The 20027-nt window shown below is 38.5% G+C and overlaps 1 protein-coding gene and 1 long non-coding RNA gene across 2 annotated transcripts in view; one reads left to right on the plus strand and one right to left on the minus strand.

Annotated features, from left to right (window-relative positions):
- Nucleotides 1–859: 859 nt before the first annotated feature.
- The window catches only part of Cep85l (centrosomal protein 85 like), a 116101-nt gene continuing 96933 nt past the window's right edge, over nt 860–20027 (minus strand). Inside the window, exons 8-13 of the mRNA XM_059272579.1 lie at nt 18220–18374; nt 14599–14716; nt 14096–14146; nt 7231–7335; nt 4495–4726; nt 860–1062 (exon numbers count right to left, since the gene is read on the minus strand). Coding sequence (XP_059128562.1) covers nt 899–1062; nt 4495–4726; nt 7231–7335; nt 14096–14146; nt 14599–14716; nt 18220–18374 — 825 coding nt within the window. The 3' untranslated portion in view covers nt 860–898. The remainder of the gene's footprint in view (nt 1063–4494; nt 4727–7230; nt 7336–14095; nt 14147–14598; nt 14717–18219; nt 18375–20027) is intronic.
- Nucleotides 6760–19832, plus strand: LOC131918470 (uncharacterized). The gene is made up of 3 exons (XR_009380987.1): nt 6760–6863; nt 13772–13975; nt 19305–19832. It is a non-coding gene; the product is annotated as an uncharacterized LOC131918470 (long non-coding RNA).

The raw sequence follows: 20027 nt of genomic DNA on the forward strand, positions 1-20027 counted from the left end.
TGAATGCTGAAATGTGGATAAAAAGCAACTCTGCTAGAGTTACTTTATCATCTTTCGTTTTATAATAGTCATTGAAGGCCACAGAGGGCTCCTATTAATTTTATATGGCTCTGCTTACATATATATCATAGATTACACAGCCAATGAAAAAAACCATCACAGCAAAATTTTACACTGTGAGATAATCTATGACCACTTTGGAAGAAATAGCTGTGCTCAGTGCCAAAATCAGCCTAACTTCACAATCCCACCATCTCAATACATTCACTTTTAAAAGAACTAATGATTTTGCTCCCTATCCTTCTGCATTAGAACATTGCCTGGGTATTGGGTCTAGTCAACCTGCCTATAAAATTCCAAAATGAAGATTGACAGTGTGTGACTTTCAAAGCCTTGCTTTGACCCTTGAAATCCTATTATTATGTGAATAGAGTCCATGCATATGCAAATGCACATGCATGGCATGCACACACAAAGAGACAGACTGAAAGACAGACAGAGACAGAGTGATCAAGCGAGAGAATGAATGAGCAGTCACATGTATACACAGAAAATGATAGGATTAAGGAAACCCTACGCCTTTATCTGAAGAGCACTGTTCACAGCTTGGTCCTACAATCAGTAGTTTGAACATGCAGATTGTTTTGTTCTTTTTCTTGCAGACATTATCTCATTTTTTCAAATAGCAACATGATTGTTTGCGTGATTTTGTCAGCCCCTTCAAACTTCCTCAGTAAAGCAAACCGAACAATACCAACACCAACACGACCAACGACGACAAAGCCGGAATACACCGCCAGGAGCTTCACCTTTCCCTTCTAAGTCCTACGGAGAAACAAAGGAGGCTAACACAGCAGCATTTCACAACGGGTCATTGTTGCTGTGGACCAACACTTGATCACTGGGTAACGCAGTTGTCTCCCATGTCCTGAGCATAGCGGTCTGATATTGTAGTCCTTAATTCATCAATGTCCCTCCGTAACTGGCACACATCCGAGAGCTTTTTAGTGAGCGCTTCTGGGCTGTGGTCATTTTCAGTCTCTTCAGCTGAACAGTTCATTGCTGTGTAAAGAAAGTATGCAGAGAATGTCTCACCTTTCTGAATAGACATTTCAAGATTCTCACCTTCATCGTGGGAACATGATGTTGTACAATGAATACCAGTGAGGCTTCAGTTCAAATTATACATCATTTGATATTAAATAGACCCTGCCTATGTACACTGCTAGTTAAAATGTATTAAATTCATATAGCATGCACAAATTCAGCATGCTTGGTGGATGACAATATTAGCAAAGTAAAAAAGAATGTGCTCTCACATCTCTTTTCAAGCTCTACTAGAGTACTTAATTCTTTCCCATTGACAAAATCTGGGATAATTTGCATAGAGAAGATGTCTTAAATTTTATGATTACAAAAGGGGGTTTTACTGGCATGCAGACATTCGTTTCAAAAGACACAGCCAAAGTATTAGGACTCCACCATCTCAAATAACTGAATCAAGTATATAGAGAGTGGCCCGATGTCTGAATAATGAAGGTGAGGTTCCAGTCAGCTAGCTTTTAATTATCTACTCTAGTTTCTCCTTTTAAGCATGTCCCAGTAAAAAAGCAAGAAAACTGAAATAAACCCCTTCTAGCTCCGGCACAGCAGCCAAATAACTTTGTTAAACACTAACGAACATTTGCCATCATCAAGGTATGACGCTGGATGGAGAAGTCAATGACTTATCCTCAATGCTTTCTAAATAATCCCATAAACAACTGAATGTAGAGCATATTGTAGATGACTCACCACTACCCAAAACATACAGAGGCACAGACAAAAGATACAGAAAGCTAACTGGAGAAATGGCTGGGACTTGTTTATTGGTGGGCCATCAAAGCACAAAACAAAGCAGTCCGATAGAATCTGAGAAACAAGACTAGTACCTAGCCATAGTAGAACATGAATTACATGTAAGAGGCATAAGAAACAAGCTACAGAGATAGGTAGAACCTATTCTATCACAGGGAGTATATTAGGAAAATCAATTTGTGGTTTGGACAAAACACTGGCAATAATATGAAAAATGGGTAGAGAAAGGAGGATGAATATGATAGTTAACAGTCCAGTTCAGGTTATGTGAGCCTGAATTAAGCCTGATACAATGGAAGGAGTAAGTATCAGCTCTAGCAGAGCTCAACTATCATCAAGTTGAGTGAGGGTAAGAGACTGGGAACAGCTCACAGAGGAAAAGGCAGGTAGGGGATGGTGGTGGTCATCACCATGAGGAGTGGGACTAGTTGGGGCAAGTGGGGTTCTACTTCAGTCACGCTACATCTCTGATGCCTAGCTGAATATATAGAGAGAAAGAGTTGACTATAATCCAGAGACCAAAGATGCCTTCTAGACAGGGTAAGAGATCAGTATCTCTCTGGGGGAATAACAGAAAAAGATGTGAGAAAACAAAACAAGTATTCAGAAAGAATAGGGACTAAAAGTTGAAACAAATGAAAACCCCCACCAACTAATAGTCCTCGTGTTCCCCAATATGATTTTTTTCCAAGACAGAGTCCCCTTATGTAGCTCTGCCTGTCCTGTAACTCACTCTGTAGACCAGGCTGGCCTTGAACTAACAGAGATCCACTTGCCTCTGCCTCCCGATCAGAAGGTTGCAGAGAAGTCTATAGAACACTGAGGCTAAGCAGTCATAAAGGTGGAAGCAGAACTTGGAGAATGATGTCATGAAAACCAAGGAGGCAGAGAGAATTTTAAGAGAAGTGGGGTAGGTCTGCCAATAGATAACTGAAGGAATCATGAGACAGCAATTCAAGTGAATGCACTGGTTCTTGACTCAGCAGCTGGCTGGACAGAATTTCACAACACCAAAGGGAAGGTAAGGACTCGGAGTGTGAACCTGAAAGCCGGAAAAGAGCATCCACTGGGGATTAGTGTGGTGCAGGTGCTCAGAGGCTTGAACCTCCATGGCATTCATATTAGCATAACTCTACCTATGTAACGGTTAATAAATGCTGTACTAAAACGCAGATTATAAGATAACTGAAGGGAAACCAATTTTAAATCACTGAAGTCTTTTATATGTGAACCTCTGGTTCTTCCTCCAAGAGACCCATTCTATCATCTGGCATCTTCTCTAGGATCCATGAGGCATTGGCAGTCCTTCCTGTGTCTCTTCAGCCACTTTTCTTCCCTGTGTTCCCACTGTTCTTCGACCACATCTCAATGACAACACTTACTGCACTGATCTCCTCACTCACTGTGGGAGAGGACTTGTTTAATTATCTGCACTGACAGGACCGAACTGAGTACCCACACCACTGAGGTGTCTGATATTCACTGACTAATACTGACCAGTGTTTGTCACACGCCTACACTAAGCATGTGAACAAACCTCCCTCTATGAAGGGAAGGTCAAATTCTGCTGATCTTGCTTAATACAATATATGTTTCATTTAACGGGTGACATTCTTTAAGAGCATTTGTTTTAAGCTAAAATACCTGTTATGAGGTAATACAGTAGAATATTTTTTGGAGAAAATAGAAATATTCTCTTGTCACATATGAACCATTCTTAGGCAAGCATTCGCTAGAACATGTTCAACAATAGAATGTGTCCAACACAAACTTTTTAATGTAGCCTTACCCTGTTTTAAGCTTTTTTTTTTTTTTTTTTTTTTTTTTGGTTTTTCAAGACAGGGTTTCTCTGTGTACCTTTGCGCCTCTCCTGGAACTCACTTGGTAGCCCAGGCTGGCCTCGAACTCACAGAGATCCGCCTGCCTCTGCCTCCCAAGTGCTGGGATTAAAGGCGTGCGCCACCACGCCCGGCTGTTTTAAGCTTTTTATTTATCTATTTCTTCTCTGTTAAAAAGACACCAATAAGACAATATTCTATTCCTGGGAACTACACAAAGAGATGGGCATCCCTACAAAAAGGACTCCCAAAGGAAGGCTCATATCACTTTACTACTGCAGCAGCTCTTACACAATCTCAGGCAGAAAAGGAAAGAACTGAGACAGAGGAGAGGGGATGTCACAAGAAAGGAGAAAAGCCATGTGTGGCCAAGGCAGCACATCTGTGGGAGAGACTCTGGCTCCCGTGAAATGACTGGCTTACGGTCAGCCACAGGACACACAATACTTACAAAAGCAACAAGTAGTATCTTACAAATATTCTAGGAGCTCATCCACAGCTGATCCACTCACCTGGGTAAATGCCACAGAAAAGCAACAGTGAGTATCCTTACTGTTAACAGAGCAAATGGGAAATCCCTGCTAACTAGCACACATTCACAGACTCAGTGTGGGGAACATCTCTAGGCATCCTGTAACTACGCCCTTGTAGCTTCCCTTATGTCAGTTTTCGTAATGAACTGGTGAGAGGTAAACCTAAAACCAGCAACTGAGTCAGAGACTTATAAAGCCAAAGCAAAGGAGAGCACAGAGCAAACATGGAAAGGGCAGTGAGAATAAAGGAAGGCATCGGCACTTACATCTGATTCCCAGTAACAATGAAAGGTTAGGCTCCTTGCCCTGAGCTCGCTGATTAAGAATACTACACAATGCTTTCAAGTCAAATAAACAATAGGACATTTCCTTGAAGAGCTGGTCAATCACAGTCAGATCAAAGAGCGGCCACTTAGAAAGGAGGGTCTGCAGCCCAGACTGCTCTGCTTCCTGGTCCTGGTCCAGTAACGAGAATGTCTGTCCTATTTGTCTTTGGTTCTGTACGATAAAAGAAAACAAAGGCCGTTTGTTAGAACCGAGAAAAGGTATTCAAAAGTCATACAGCTTAACACTTTCCATGAAGTCTACAAACAAGTCTATTATCAAGCATCATAGTGAATTTATGTTAACCAAATTCAATCTCACACCATCAGTACAAAAAAAATAAATAAAACATTGATCTATAGTTACAGGTCTGACTGCTGTGTGTGCCATCGGACACCCATAGTAAACAAAGGGAAGGATCACACCCCAGCAGCCTTGGGTTCTCAGAGTTCCTTCACTAACAAGCAGACTAGCTATGTATGCATCCCCCACAATGTAACCCATTTGGATGAAAAGAACAAGGATACCTTAAACCTCATTCCGTGGTGTTGTTAAGTAGCAGAAGTGACTTAACTATACTGGAACTATTTCCTTTTTTTAATGGAAAACAAAAACCTTTTTCATACAATATATTCTGATCACTTTTCCCCGCCCTGAACTCCTCCTAGACCCTCTCCATGTCCCCTCCCCACCCACCCAACTCGAAGCCCTTTTTTTCTCTTTAGAAAAAAAAAAACACCGCCGGGCGGTGGTGGCACACGCCTTTAATCCCAGCACTCGGGAGGCAGAGGCAGGCGGATCTCTGTGAGTTCGAGGCCAGCCTGGACTACCAAGTGAGTTCCAGGAAAGGCGCAAAGCTACACAGAGAAACCCTGTCTCGAATAACCAAAAAAAAAAAAACACAAGACAAACAAACAAAACAAGAAACTCACACACACACCAAATCCCCCCAGAACAAAAGAAGCCCTCCCATAAACCAGAAGTCCAAATATACAGGCAGAAGACCACTAAGACAAAGTGCTCCAGCAACCCAAGTGAGACACAAAGTCAACAACAAAACCACTGGGTGTGTTTCCTGATGGTCATCTATTCCCGGGCCTATCAGGAGGTGTGGTTAATACACCCAGGGAGACTCCACTGAGAAAACCGGAACTATTCAGTTTTGAGAAAAAAGTGCTTATGTTTTCATATGCATGGAATTACATTTTATGATTTAAGACACAAAGAAATATAAATATGTCATGAAAGAGAAATGCTAACATCTCAGAATTGTTTGACTAGAACTGGAAGTATCAGCATAGATTCATGAGTTACCTTCAGAAAATGCTATCCTTATCTCCAAAACTATCTCCCCCTCCTCACCCTGAAAATTGCTAGTGAAACTTAACAGGATTTCCAACTGGAACTGCATTTAAGAATAACTAATCGGCTGGAGAGATGGCTCAGTGGTTAAGAGCACTGGCTGCTCTTCCAAAGGTCCTGAGTTCAATTCCCAGCAACCACATGGTGGCTCACAACCATCTGTAATGAGATCTGGTGCCCTCTTCTGACCTGCAGACATACATGCAGGCAAACACTGTATACATAATAAATAAATAAATCTTTAAAAAAAAAAAAAGAATAACTAATCGACTGGGGTGATAAGAAAAAGATGGCTTTTATATATGACTGCTAACTACTACAGGTAAAGAAAATGGAGGACATGTGAAAAACTAACACTTTCAAATCATCTACTTATGTAGGCAATGAACTTGGGCAGCAGCTAAAGCTATCGAGGAAACAGATGCTGGCAAACTGCATATTCACCCTGCCCCACAGATCACCTGCTGTTTGTAGTGGCTGTACCTTTATAACAAGAAGGCCAGGCTGTCACCACCTTAGCCTACAGAGATTAGTATTTGCATGCCACTTGGGAAAGATAATCAAATACTGTACAATGTCAGCAATACAAAGTGTCCATAGCAAAAACAACTGACATGAATTTCATACAGCCTTTAGCTCTACCAGCTAGCTTACTAGAAAAGACCAAATGGTACCATTAAGGAAGCAATTGGACAAATCTAAAGGGTGTGACAATCTTTAAGTCTATGAGATGAATGTGCTTCTAGTTTCTTCAAAAGGACAGTAACACGGGAAGAACGGCACCTTGGATTTATAAGACACCGTAACAAAATGCACGGGTAGCCCTCGAAGGAATAATGTCTTCCACAGCCACTGAACAAATACTTGAAGTGGAGCAATGTGAACACAGACAAGACTATTACAACATCAAGGAGTCATCATTTTGATTGGGCATGATAATCGTACTGTGGTAAGAAAATGTCCTCCACTTCAGGAGGTTCCCATGTACTGTATGTAACTTGTCCTTAGACACAGGTCGGGACAGAGTGTGATCTGCAGCAGCAGATCTGCAGTCCCTTGAAGACTGTGTTCATGTTCAAGGTACGCCTTCTTTGTGCATTCTGGGTCTTAGTGCATGTGTAACATTTGACTCTACCCAGTTAAGTCATGAAAACTGGATATATAAAGCCTGTCATTTTGTTAGCATTTTCTTATGAAGCCTGATAATTTTATTAATCAACACATGAAAGTCAAACCTTGGGTTTGAACATGTCCCACATCGAACATGCACAAAGCAAGCATTGACTTTAAAGGGCTGGAGAATCGGGGTGACTCACTTGGAGAAGGGCTTCTGTTACCCTGTGGCTGCCTTCTTTCCTTCCTAGCTCCTCCACCATGCTCTTTGCAGTCAGCTTCTCTTTACAAAGTCTCCCTTGCATAGACTAAAATGACAACAACATCAAAACTGTAGAGCAAATACGTTAGCACATAAAAGTCACATGTCCACCTAGCAGACTCCAATACTTCAGATCTTCCTGCCTCCCTAGTCCCTTCTATGACAAAGTTGTCACCTCTAAAACAGTTCACATTAGATCCAAAGAATAGGGAAGCAATACCAAAGAAGTTTTTAACCTGTCTAAAACATGTCAAATTGAGCTTTCTATCTAGTGCTATACTACAAATAACTCTTATTTTATTAATTGGTGTTAGGAGTGTATTGGCAACAAAGTAATACTTTGTTACGTTTTTCTTATGCGTGAAATAATAGAATAAGACAGTTTTTAAAAATTATTTTTAGCTAAGCTCCCCTTTCTTTTTAGACTGTCCTGAACAGTGAACATGAGCCCAAACTCAGGCCAGAGGAAACTCTGAAAACTGATCTCCTTACTCCATTATAAAATTGCATATCATGTAGATAAGACAGTACTGTGAAAAGAACTCCTAGTGTGCCAGAGCAGCATAGAAGGCACCTTAGGCATACCTGAGTCATTCCAGCTGACTACTACAGAAAGACCTTGTCATAAACTCAATAGTTTTCTAGGGTTCCTAGGTGTTTCTATCAACTTTCTCCCCTGTGGTTAGACCACATGAAATCAATAAACTTATGACCAGGGAAGAGAATTCATTTTTCTACAAGTCTGTACTTATTCTTAATTACAACTGCTTTAGTATACTGACTACCGAATAGCACACGCCCATTATGAATGTGTACCATCCTAACATCTCTACATGTAAGGGAAAGAGAGGGTCACAGAGGCAGACTTGACAGTGAATGTCAAGCAGTTTTGTAAGGGGCACATATTTAACTTACTGTTCTTAAATTTCATTTGATAAAACTCTGAAAGACTATTTAATGACTTAAAGGTTAGATAAAAATGAATCAAACCTTTGAACAAGTATATTTTATTTTCTTACACAAACTTGTTTTTCATTCCCTCAAAATGAAGTTGACAATACAACCCCAAAGGAAAGCTCTCTAATTTTTTTTCTGAAACTGCAACTGTTTTGCAACTTCATTTGACTGAATGATATAAGATATTTATTATCTACTTGGAGATTTATGCTTCCTGGCCCGACAAGATTATTTATCTATACTCCAGAATTCAATTGATATTTTCTTAAGATACATGGCTTTATTAGAATTATAGAGAAAACTAGCACAGATAGACTCTTTAAAGCTCACATTTTAACAACAAAAACTGAGCCTAAAGAGGCTATTTTCATAATGTGATCCCTTAAAAGCTTAGTGTTTTGCCCTCTGATCAACTCAGAGCCAGGATGACTAGGAATGACAATTAGCTAGTGACGAATGTGTTTCCATGTAAAACTGAAATCAAGAGAGATGCAAAACAGGCAGACTTTTCTATCAGGACCTGGAAGTATTTAGCACTAGTATCACAAGAAGGAAAACTGCAATAACCTCAGGCTCCCGTGTCGTACTGGCTGGGTTTCAGGAAGCCCCGTGGGAGAGTGAGTTCCCACTCTCCTGTCTGCTTCCAAGGATGACTCTAGCTCTGGTGCTGAGGCTGGTAAACCACAGCACCTCATCCACCACAGCAGTTAATTTCTCCTAAATTGTGTGAAGACGTGTATACATAAGGGTTAAGAGTGGAGTAATGCTATTGTCTCAAGAGATGAAAGTACAAAACTGTGACTGTCATCTAGAGCTCCAAAATCAAGCACAGTTCAGGCAGTACTCAACATCATGCTTATTTCCTTTTCAATCACCCACCACTGAACAGAAAAAGGGTTGTTGAAGTAGTTCGGATATTTTACCTAATGCCCACAAGGGCTCTTGTAATACTTTCTAGTGTTTATAAATGCAAATGCACATTATATTTATTTTGATGTAAGAATTCATAATACCAAGTTAATAGTTATTTTTCTATGCAGAAAACCTAGAAAATTTGATAGACATTTCAGCTAATTTGTTCTATCAGGAATGAATAATAAATATTATTTCACAAAAAATTTTCAAAGTAGTTTTGAAATCTTGTGACTTTTAAAATATAATTGCTACAAATAGTGGCTCCCTAATATGTATAAATAAATGATCCATATTTTCTGAAATAAACATTTGGCTGTTGTGAAACGCAGAATGCCAATCTATTTGCGCTTCATTAGCCATGTTAAGGATTAATAAATTAAAGGATTGAATTAGGTTTGAAATGTCAAAAACCTTCCTTAAATTCCAGACTTAACAGTCTTAAAACTCTGCTAAGTTCATAACCTCTTGGCATTAACTATGAGCATTTCTGAAGTTGAAAAGTGGTTTTAAGTGCATGTGTTGTTTAGATATAAGAATCTAGAAATACACAAATAATTCATATGAAGGAAAGCTGTGCTTTTGCCAATAGACTCTACATAATTTGGAACCCAACTTAAAAGGAATCATTTGAAAAGAAAAACATACTAGTATTACACACACACACACACACACACACACACACACACACACACACACACACGAGTGCATGTGCATACATACATACACACATGTCCCACAAGAGTTACCCAAACAATACTACTTCATGTGATTTTCTGTGAACAGATTGTTCTTTGTACTAGGTGATACATCAGTGAACACAGCCAAAGCTGTTGGACTTTGTGGAATTTTTACTAAGAAGAAAAAGACGAAATAAATTATAGCTGGTTAATATTTTATATTAGTTTGTTTACTGTTGTAGAGAATGAACAAGAGCATGGTAGGAAAACTGATACTGAAATCTCAAAATAGGGGACAAGGGTCCATGGAAAAGCTGATACTGATGCAAAGGTTTGATGTGATCAAGGGACTGTATCTGCCAGCTACCAAGAGAGTTTCAGTCGGTGCAGAAACGCTGGGGTAGCTATCGCCTTCTGTTTGAGTAAAGGAAAGCGGAGCAACAAAGGCAGGATGACTACAGTTCCAGAGCAAGGCAGGACTCAGAAGAGTGTTACAGGCGTCATACATTTATGGGAGAACTTGCATCATACATTTATGAGAGAACTTGGATCATTACTTTGGTTAAGAGAAACTACTGACGAGCTCTGAGCAGAAATACGTGATCTGATTTCTGTCCAACAGTATCACTCAAGAAGAGACAGACTATGAGAACACAAGGGTAAAGGCAGGAAGAGCAACCCCACAGGAGAAATAAAAATAGCTTGGACGATGCTGAACAGGCAGAGGGTGGAGAGGGATATATTTTAAAGGTCATGGAATTTCCTGAGAAACATGTGCTAAAAATTAAGGTTAAGTTCAGAACTGGGAGGTAGGGCAGGGTTTTTGGTGGATTTTTTTTTCAAACAGTTTTGGTGTTTTTGTTTTTAATGTGTTGTGTCAAGTGCGTTCAATAGTGTGGCAATACTGAACAGGAATCTGGACACACAAATATGAAAGGGAGAATTCTGAGTTGGAGACAAAAACAGGGGGTTTATTGGATGTATATCATAAAGATTCTGAATTATATTAGAGAAATACTTGCACATCCATGTTTATTGCTATCTACATGTACATCAACAGATGAATAGATATGAGAAAAGGTGGTATATAAACACTCTGGAACTTTATTTGGCTACAAAGAAAAATGCAATTGTGGCATTTGAAGGAAAATAGATGGAACTAGAAAACTATATTAAGCAATGGGACCCAGAGTTAGAAAAACAAACACTACATGTTTTATCACATATTTGGGTCTTACATTTTAGTTTTTGTGAGAATCCATGTGAGCATGGATATAGGTAATGAGGCAAGGAAAAAAACTAAGAGGGGAAGGAGGTCTTAAGTAAAGGGATAATATAAAAGGTAATCAAATCCATGTGACATGACTTTCGTGAGTAAACTACATACTAAGCCTATCCAGGACCTAGGCAGACACAATTTATAAATGAGATGCTAAGGGCAAAAGAGAAAAAATAAGCCATCACTTCAAAACATAACAGAAATTAATGAACATACTGTCTGGGCCAAGATATTTGGAAATAAATACTTTATTAATTTGATTCCAGTTTTCTTGAAGAAATAAAAAAATATGTTCAAGTATTTAAGGTAAAATACATATTAAATATGCTGTATTAAATAATGCTCTGTAGAATCTTCACAGCTGAGGAGGTTTTGATATATGCACATTCTTGGAAGGGCATAGGCACTTAGGGGAACTACAATTTTTACTCAAGATTTACTAAAGATTAGAATAAAATGGAGTATGCAGATTTTAATTTACACAAATAAATAATGCATTATCATAATGTGAACAAATGTATGTAACATACACAAACTGCCAGGTATCATGGGTTCAAGTTTCATGAAAAAAACTCATGTGACATGGCTCAAAAGTTAAGAGTGATGGCCACTTTTGCAGAAGACCCAAGTTCGGCTTCCAGCACCCATTTCAGGTGTAACTCAGATTGTAACTTCACAACCACCTGTAACTCCAGCTACAGGGGGCCTGACACCTCCTTCTGGCCTCTAAAGGCCTTTGCACTCATGTGCACAAGCCTACACACAAATAATTTTTAAAAATAACATCTTTTTAAAAATTCAGGCATTGATTATTGTAAAGTTAACGAAATCTTGCTAGATCCACTTTTTGGAAGCACCTAACAGTTCCGTGGTTCTAATGTGTAGAACAACAGAAGCTCTGTTAAGAAACATAAAGGTTATAACCTTTTGGGATCAACCCATCAATGAATTCTTGAACATTATTTAAATCATAGATCAATCATTTAACACAGGCAACAGACAACAGAATGCATTTAATTCTGATACATGAGCCACTGACTCCAGGATCAATAAGGGTGATATGGCTGTGATAATTAGTATGCAACGACTAGAGTTCATTCACTCATAAGGCTATATGGCTGTGATAATTATTATGCAATGACTAGAGTTCATTCACTCATAAGGCTATCGGGGAATGGACCCCCTCCCTTCCTTACTGATCCATGTGGGTCCTTCCCAAAGCTACATAGTCTATCAACAAAGATGACCTTTCTCACAGAGGACCTTTGTTTTCCCTAGGGTATATGAGTAGCTGTGTTCCCTGCTAGAACCTCCAAACAAGCTCTCAAAGTATTGTTAGAATTAGGATGCATGATTCGAAAAAATTCTTCAGTAATATCTGTCCAATGGCTTTCTGCCATACAAAGAGTAAAATCTACACACTGGTCAACTTGTCCAGGCTACTTTCCTCCATCAGCTTCACCCCATTTCACTGCTGCAATGCCCTCTCTAGGAGAGCAGCCTCCCTGCTGGTACTGGAACACACCAGACAGCTTAGGGCATCTGTTGCTTCCTTTCCCTAGCTTGTGCTATGCTTTCCCCTGGTTATCCTCATTGAAGACTCTTCTCAAATATTACCTCCTTTACAAAACTTCCATGGTCACTCTTTCTTGTGGAGTCCTCTCTGTCACTGCCCTCTATCCTACTTATGTTTTTAAATGGCACTTTATAACTGAAAAAAATAGGACTTGATGTTTAATTTCCATTTTTTTCCAACCCAACTCATTAGACTTGGTTTGCTCACTAACGAAATTCAAGAACTCTGTCCACCGTACAGGTAAGGGCTCCATAAGTATCTGGCAAATAAATAAAGGAATTAAAGACCCATTAGCTTCCAAATTTATAAAGTGTACATTATGTGTCCAGAGTTTTGATAAGCTCTAACTCCTCAGCTGAGCTACCAGAGTATAAACACATAACATGCTATCATTTGGTAATACAGAAAGAGCAACAGTGTTATTAGGAGGAGAGGGAAACTAAACAGAGCACTGTCAATTCTACCTAAAGGCTGGGGACCATGTTTCCATGCTGTATTAAATACATATTAAATATGCTGTATTAAATAGTGCTCTGTAGAATCTTCACAGCTGAGGAGGTTTTGATATATGCACATTCTTGGAAGGGCATAGGCACTTAGGGGAACTACAATTTTTACTCAAATTTACTGAGGCATCATGTGCACATATACAAGCATGATATGCATGCTCAAGATACACAGGTAGGAAGGAACTATAAAAACAGATTGTGGGGATGTCATACTTAGAATCTATTGTTTAACTGATACATAACAGAAGTATCCTACAAATGACAACATTACATCATTTCTGTAATGGGTGAGCATCACCTAACTAGCACTATAGGCACTACAGTACAAAGGCAGTAGGGGAGAAAATCAGAAAACAAAACAGGAGAGACAGCGATACTAGAGATCTCAACATCAGGCAGCACCAATGGGACACTGCGGAGAACATTATAGACTTCTGGAGAAAATTTGATGGAGGAAAAGAACACAAAAATGGGCAGAGTTGGGTTGGGAATAGGTTTCTAGATGGAACTAGTATATGAAAATTAAATGATACGTAGACTAACACCATTCCATTCTCTCTCATGATTAGATCTGACAACCTGAATCAAACGCATTCTGTACCTGAGAGAGATTATGGCCAATTACAGAAGGGAGCGGCAAAGAGGGGAAGAGTCTTCAAATTCCTTTGGAGAACTGGTTCACCAAATTAGTAAATTCTGGTATTTCACAACTGCATACATGCACATTATGCATTCTGCTCAGATTAACAGTAAATAATTTATAATTATCTCAGGTACTACTAATATTATATTTTCATATAGATATACATGTACGTTAATACTTTTAGGTAATATAGGCAGTAAGAGTAAATTAGCATACAGATACACTAAAATATGTACAAAATATTCCTTACCTGAATTTCTAAAATCATTCTGTTAATTTCATCCTGCTGGCTCTCTATTATCTAAAACACAGCAAATAAATTAGTCTGAATCTTTTTCCATTACTTTAAAAAAGCATCAATACCTCAAGAAAATTCAAAAGAGAAGAGTTTCTTTGTAAATGTCTTTATTTTACAGAAGCATTCATAGTTAAATATCCTTCAAAGCACAAGATGACTTGGAGCACTCATAAGTAAAAGTGAAACATTTTCCTGTAATTCCTAATGAAACTTTTTTATTTATAAAAATAACTTTGAGACAGACTTCAAATAATTTAGGGGAAAATATCTCCTTTTGTTTTGGCTTTAAGTTTAAATAAGTTATAATATATTAAACTGCTACTTTCTAAATCAAAGCAAGCTAACTATTTTATAAGCTAGTAAGTATCACTAAAATTATAAACCACATAGAAAACTCTAAGAGTCACGTACTCAACAGGACAGATATGACCTCTGCTCCCACAGCGTCTACTCACCTTACTAGCGGTTGCATTCTGCTCTCTGAGATTATCATTTTCACTTTGAAGCTGCTTTGCATCTAACATGGGAAGGCGGATTCCATCTTCAAGGCATTTTTCTACTTTTTGTTGTAAACTGTTATTTAGAAAAAAACAATTTCATGAAGAAATATTTTAAATCAAACAATTAAGATTCATAGAAAATATATAAATAGCTATGTATTTACAGAAAACGAGCCCATAACTAGATAAGAGAGGCTGGTCATTATTTTAGAAATGGCGAATCTGAAGTCAGAGCTGCTTATAGTGTGGCATCCCTAGTTCCCACTGAAGTCCATTTCATGAAGCTGAACTCTGTAATCTAAGCCTGTTCTTTCCTTCTTCCCTACATGAGCATTTCTTTAAACACTGGTTCAGTAGAGTATTACTTGACCAAGATGAGTAGGGTGGGGAGATTAAGAATGTGGGTATATGTTCCTGCCTTTTCTCTGAGCATGGCAAAACTTCGGTTGTAGGGATTGCTGTTTCCAACCCAACAGAATTATTTTCCCTTCATTAATAAGAACGTGGCTCTACAATGCCAACAGCTTGCTCAGGTTTGTCATGCTGTCTATGACAAAGGAGGCTCTTTCGGCTTATTAAAACCAGTCAGTTTCTTCCAGTGCAGTCTCACTGGGTAGATCAACCCCACTTAAGGACAGACTCCATGCCTAGGAATGGCTGGCAACACAAACTCAACGGTATTCTTTTGGACTTTTCGTCTCATTTTGCTTTGCTTGGGCATTTTTTATCTTACCCATCTGTTGCTTGTTTACTTTGATTTCTGTGTGTGTGTGTGTGTGTGTGTGTGTGTGTGTGTGTGTGTGTGTGTGTTTGGGTAGGGAGGTGAGAGGATCTGGGAGGAGCTGAAGGAGGGAAAAAAACGATCAAAATGTATTGAATGAAAAGATCTTTCTCAATAAAAAAAATAAAAGATACAGGGAAAGGAGGTGTTAGCCATCAGAATGGAAGATTAGTAATTGGTAAAAGCAAACCATGTCATTAACAATAACAACCAACACCAAACAATAACAGCTGGGGGGAAAAAAGAATTATTCTCAAGAGTTGCAAAGTCTTCCAGGCATGGTAATGCATAATTGGAAACCTTGCACTTAGAAGGCTAGGATAGAAGGACTGCTGTGAGTTCTAGGCCATCCTGAGCTAAATAGTGAGTATCAGGCCAGCCAGGGTACATATGGCAAGACCTTCTGTCAAAACCAACAAGCTGCAGATTTTGGTTTTTCTTTTTTCTTTTCTTTTCTTTCTTTCTTTTTTTTAAAGCATTATAGCAATCTGAATCCGTCTTCTTCAATAAGAAGAAATGACACTACTTAGGTTCGGGAAAAAGAACTGATAACACCAGGTGGCAGAATAAGGGATGTAGATATATTCATACCTAATGGCCCCGGTGATCATTCATGTGGTACTGATGTGGTGTACTGCTTCGTGATACATTGTTGACTGTTGTAAGGTACTTACTTTTTCAAACTACAACTGTATTTGGCCAACCTGGTATAACCACTATGTTCCGTGTACTTAACAGCATTACAAAGAGGATAAAACATACTTTAAACATTAAACTCTTTTCGTTTGGGGGGATAAGACAGTCTGTACAAGCCCACGGACCTGACTTCTATCCCCAAAGCCCACGTTAATAAAGCAAGCACGGTAGCCAGGCTTGTAAACCAGCAGTGGGGAGGTGGAAACAGGCAGGTCCCTGGAGCTCATCGATAGCTAGCCTCACTCAAGTCTCTGACCACTGAGAGACTCTGTCTCCAACACCAAGGTGGATAACTCCAGAGGAAGAACACCAGAAGTTGATCCCTGACTGTCATACACACCCACACACACCCACATGCACATACAAAACCTTTAAAACGTAAAGAAGAGCCAGCAGTAAGGAGGGAATGTACCACATTGCTGCACACCACCAAGTTTCCTTTCATGCATACATGTTTGGATTATGTAGCAAGGCCATTTCCAAAAGTAAGAAAGTTTTTGAAAAGTGGAACTAGCCGGGCGGTGGTGGCGCACGCCTTTAATCCCAGCACTCAGGAGGCAGAGCCAGGCGGATCTCTGTGAGTTCGAGGCCAGCCTGGGCTACCAAGTGAGTTCCAGGAAAGGCGCAAAGCTACACAGAGAAACCCTGTCTCGAAAAACCAAAAAAAAAGTGGACTAACTTATGCATTATTATATATTTTACCTTTTCATTTCTAATGAAAAATTTTACTTTAATTTTTCTTAAAAATTAAAAAAAGTTTAGAAACATTATATAAAACGTAATGATATCATTCATAGTCATATGTACATCTGAAATTCTTTCAAAATATAAGAAATTTCCTAGACCCAAGTAAATACCATTACTATCCCTCAACATTAAGTGACTCCACTGCCAATATAAATACTGGAGAGTTAAAAATAAGCTTTTACCTAAAAGCAAGAGGAATCTTTAAAGATATTATCTCTGTCAGCCTCAAGATCAAATTGAAAGTGGAAAATGTTTTCTGGAATACATTATACTAATCTTTGCCAATCAAGCGTTTGTGGCTCGGTGTTCTATAAAACCCTAACAAAAGAGAACATAGAAAATGACACAAATCTCCACAAGCAAACACGAGACAAAGCAGCACTCCGTAATCTTCCACAACTGCTACGACGGCTCTAATATCCACAGTTTAAGTTTCCTCAATTACAGCGGCCTACGAAACAGAACTCAGGCGCTGTTTTTAGTTTTGTCAACAAAGATAAAATGTTTAAATTAGTGAAACCAGGAAGTACTTTTAAGACTAAAGAGTTGGTATAAATTATGGATTTCTAAAAAAATTAAAGTGCAAAAAAGAAAAAATACTAGGATGAAAACGTAAACTCCAAACTGTGACAGTTTTGGGAAGTGACATCAAGAACAGAAATCAGAGAGTTCACTGCACTGAAATCCAAGAGAAAATAGTAAACCAAGCGTATTTCAGGTTTCAGGATTTCTTGCCCGCAGTTTTTTGCTGTTTTATTATTTGACTCTTTCAGATAGTTCAATCTATTCATGACTAATAACAATAAGATTTAAAGGTTACAATAGAATATAAACTGATGCATGTAACAGTGTTCTAGGTTTATAATAAAAATTTCCACATTTGAGCACAAGTTGAGGAGGCCAACAAATGCTAGTCATTGTCACTGGAGACTTGGATTGTAAAGTATAAACCACCGCGAGATGTGCAGGGAGGTCTGGAAAGTACATGAAAATCGGCCATTCGGTGAGATGAAATCAAAGCCCATCAATCCCTACAGTGCACTCTCTATGAAGGAGTGTAGTGTATCTTACAGGTTACTTTCTGCTGTTTAGAATTTTCACTTGTTTTGATGAAACCTTCAACTAAAGAGTTTGCAATGGTATTTTCAGGCTTTAGTTGTTGAGTTGACTTTCTTTGTTCATTCTTTTGCTATTTCAATCTAAAATTTTTGGCAAGATGCTGGTATAATGCTTAAAAATATCAAAATACTACTGATTCAATCAGCTTCAGTGAAATCATATGGCACCTTTCTAAGGTAACAATGATGATCCTGGCAAGTTAAAGAGCATGAAGACATGAAAGGTTCCCTCACCTCTGAACAGAAGTCACCAGCTCCTTTTCCTTCTTCTTCTGGCACAGTAGCTGCATTTCTTTATCTTGACATTGCTTCTTAATCTCCTCAAGCTTCTTCTCTGTGTCTATCAAAGTCTCCTGCAAATTCTTGTTTTTTTCTTCAAGGACTTGCAGCTAAGGAAAAATGTTTACAGTTTGCATTGCATGCAATACTAAATATACTGCCATTAAAATTACTACTCTTCTCAGGGTTAAATAGACTGTTCACTTGTAATCATTCTACAGCTAAAGAACTTCACACTGCCTCTTCCTTTATTTGAAAGAATTGGGAGAATGGATTATGAAGCAGAAGACTAGATAACATTTCTGAAACAGAAAGGTTCATAATTTTTAAATTTTTTTAAGTGTGGTAAAACATAAAGAATATATAATTAACATCATAACATAACCATGTCTGCATGTATGACTCTTTACTATTAGGTACATTCAGATCGTTAGCGTGACAATTCCCGGAACTTATCTTGTGTACCTGTACCCATTAAATTTCTTTCCAATTACTATTTACCCCACTCCATGGCATCCTACAATACTACTTTCTATGTCTCTGTAAGTTGACTGCTTTTGGATCTCATACAATATAATTATACAATATTACCTATTTATGACTGGCTTATTTTACTATTTCTATTTTATTATAAAATGTTCTCCAGGTTATCCATGCTGAAGAGTGTGTAAGAATTTCCTTCCTTTATAAGACCCAACAATAGTCCATTGTATGTACTATCTACTGTGTATCTACTCATCAACTTGTGGACACCTTATTGGTTCTGTACTTTGATTCTTGTAAATAACAGTTATAACCAGGGTCTATGAGCACCATGACTCTTGGCAGTGGCTATCCTAATGGGTGTTAGGTATTATGATCCCATGTGTTTTAATTCTCTACTGCTGCCTCTTTCTGCTCATGTAATCTCCTATGGTCCTTTAGTGCCTTCCTATATTTAATCTCTCTTAGTTTTATAATTTATAAATTAATTTTCTTTCTATATACATCCTGAAATTATATAAACAATTCTCAACTGAAGATGATTTTTACCTCCACAGACATTGACAAATGTCCATTGTTTGCGTTGGGAAAGAGAGCAGCACTATGATCATCTAGGAGGTAGAGGCCAGAAGGACTGATTACAAGAACTACTTCTGCAGTGTACAAGGCAGACTACACAGAACAACTGCTCCCCAAATGGTGTTGGCGCCTAGACTGAGAACCTATGGCTTAGAAGGTCTGAGATAACTGGAGTGAATCCATGTTCAAGAAGCCTTCACCAGAACTGGTAAAGAGACTCAATGAGGTATTAAGAAAGGAAAAATAGAAGTCAGAGGAGTGAAGAGAGATTACAGATCAAGGCATATTAAAAATTACAGCAAGATTAAGAACTAGTGAAGAAAATAAACATCTATAAGTCTTGACCAGCCTTGAATCCCAGAGAACATTGGACAAAACCAAAACTAGAGTGAATGTGGATATATAAGGTAGAGTAAACAGCTACGTTTAGAAACTACCACCTTTTAAAAATAGAATGTTAGAGGCCAAAGAGATGGCTCAGCAGATAAAGGTGTTTTAAAATGCAAGTCTGATGCCTGAGTTTCATATGTGAAATCTACATAGAGATAGAACAAAACCAATTCCACAAAGTTCCCTCTGACCTCCATACATACATCACACATACATACATACAATAAAAAATAGAGTTTGAAAAACAGAACACTAAGTAAGACAGTTACCATGTAGGTTTATTACAAAGGTAATCACATACTAACAACAGA

Source organism: Peromyscus eremicus, chromosome 8b (assembly GCF_949786415.1).
Source record: "Peromyscus eremicus chromosome 8b, PerEre_H2_v1, whole genome shotgun sequence".
NCBI classification, from domain to species: domain Eukaryota; kingdom Metazoa; phylum Chordata; class Mammalia; order Rodentia; family Cricetidae; genus Peromyscus; species Peromyscus eremicus.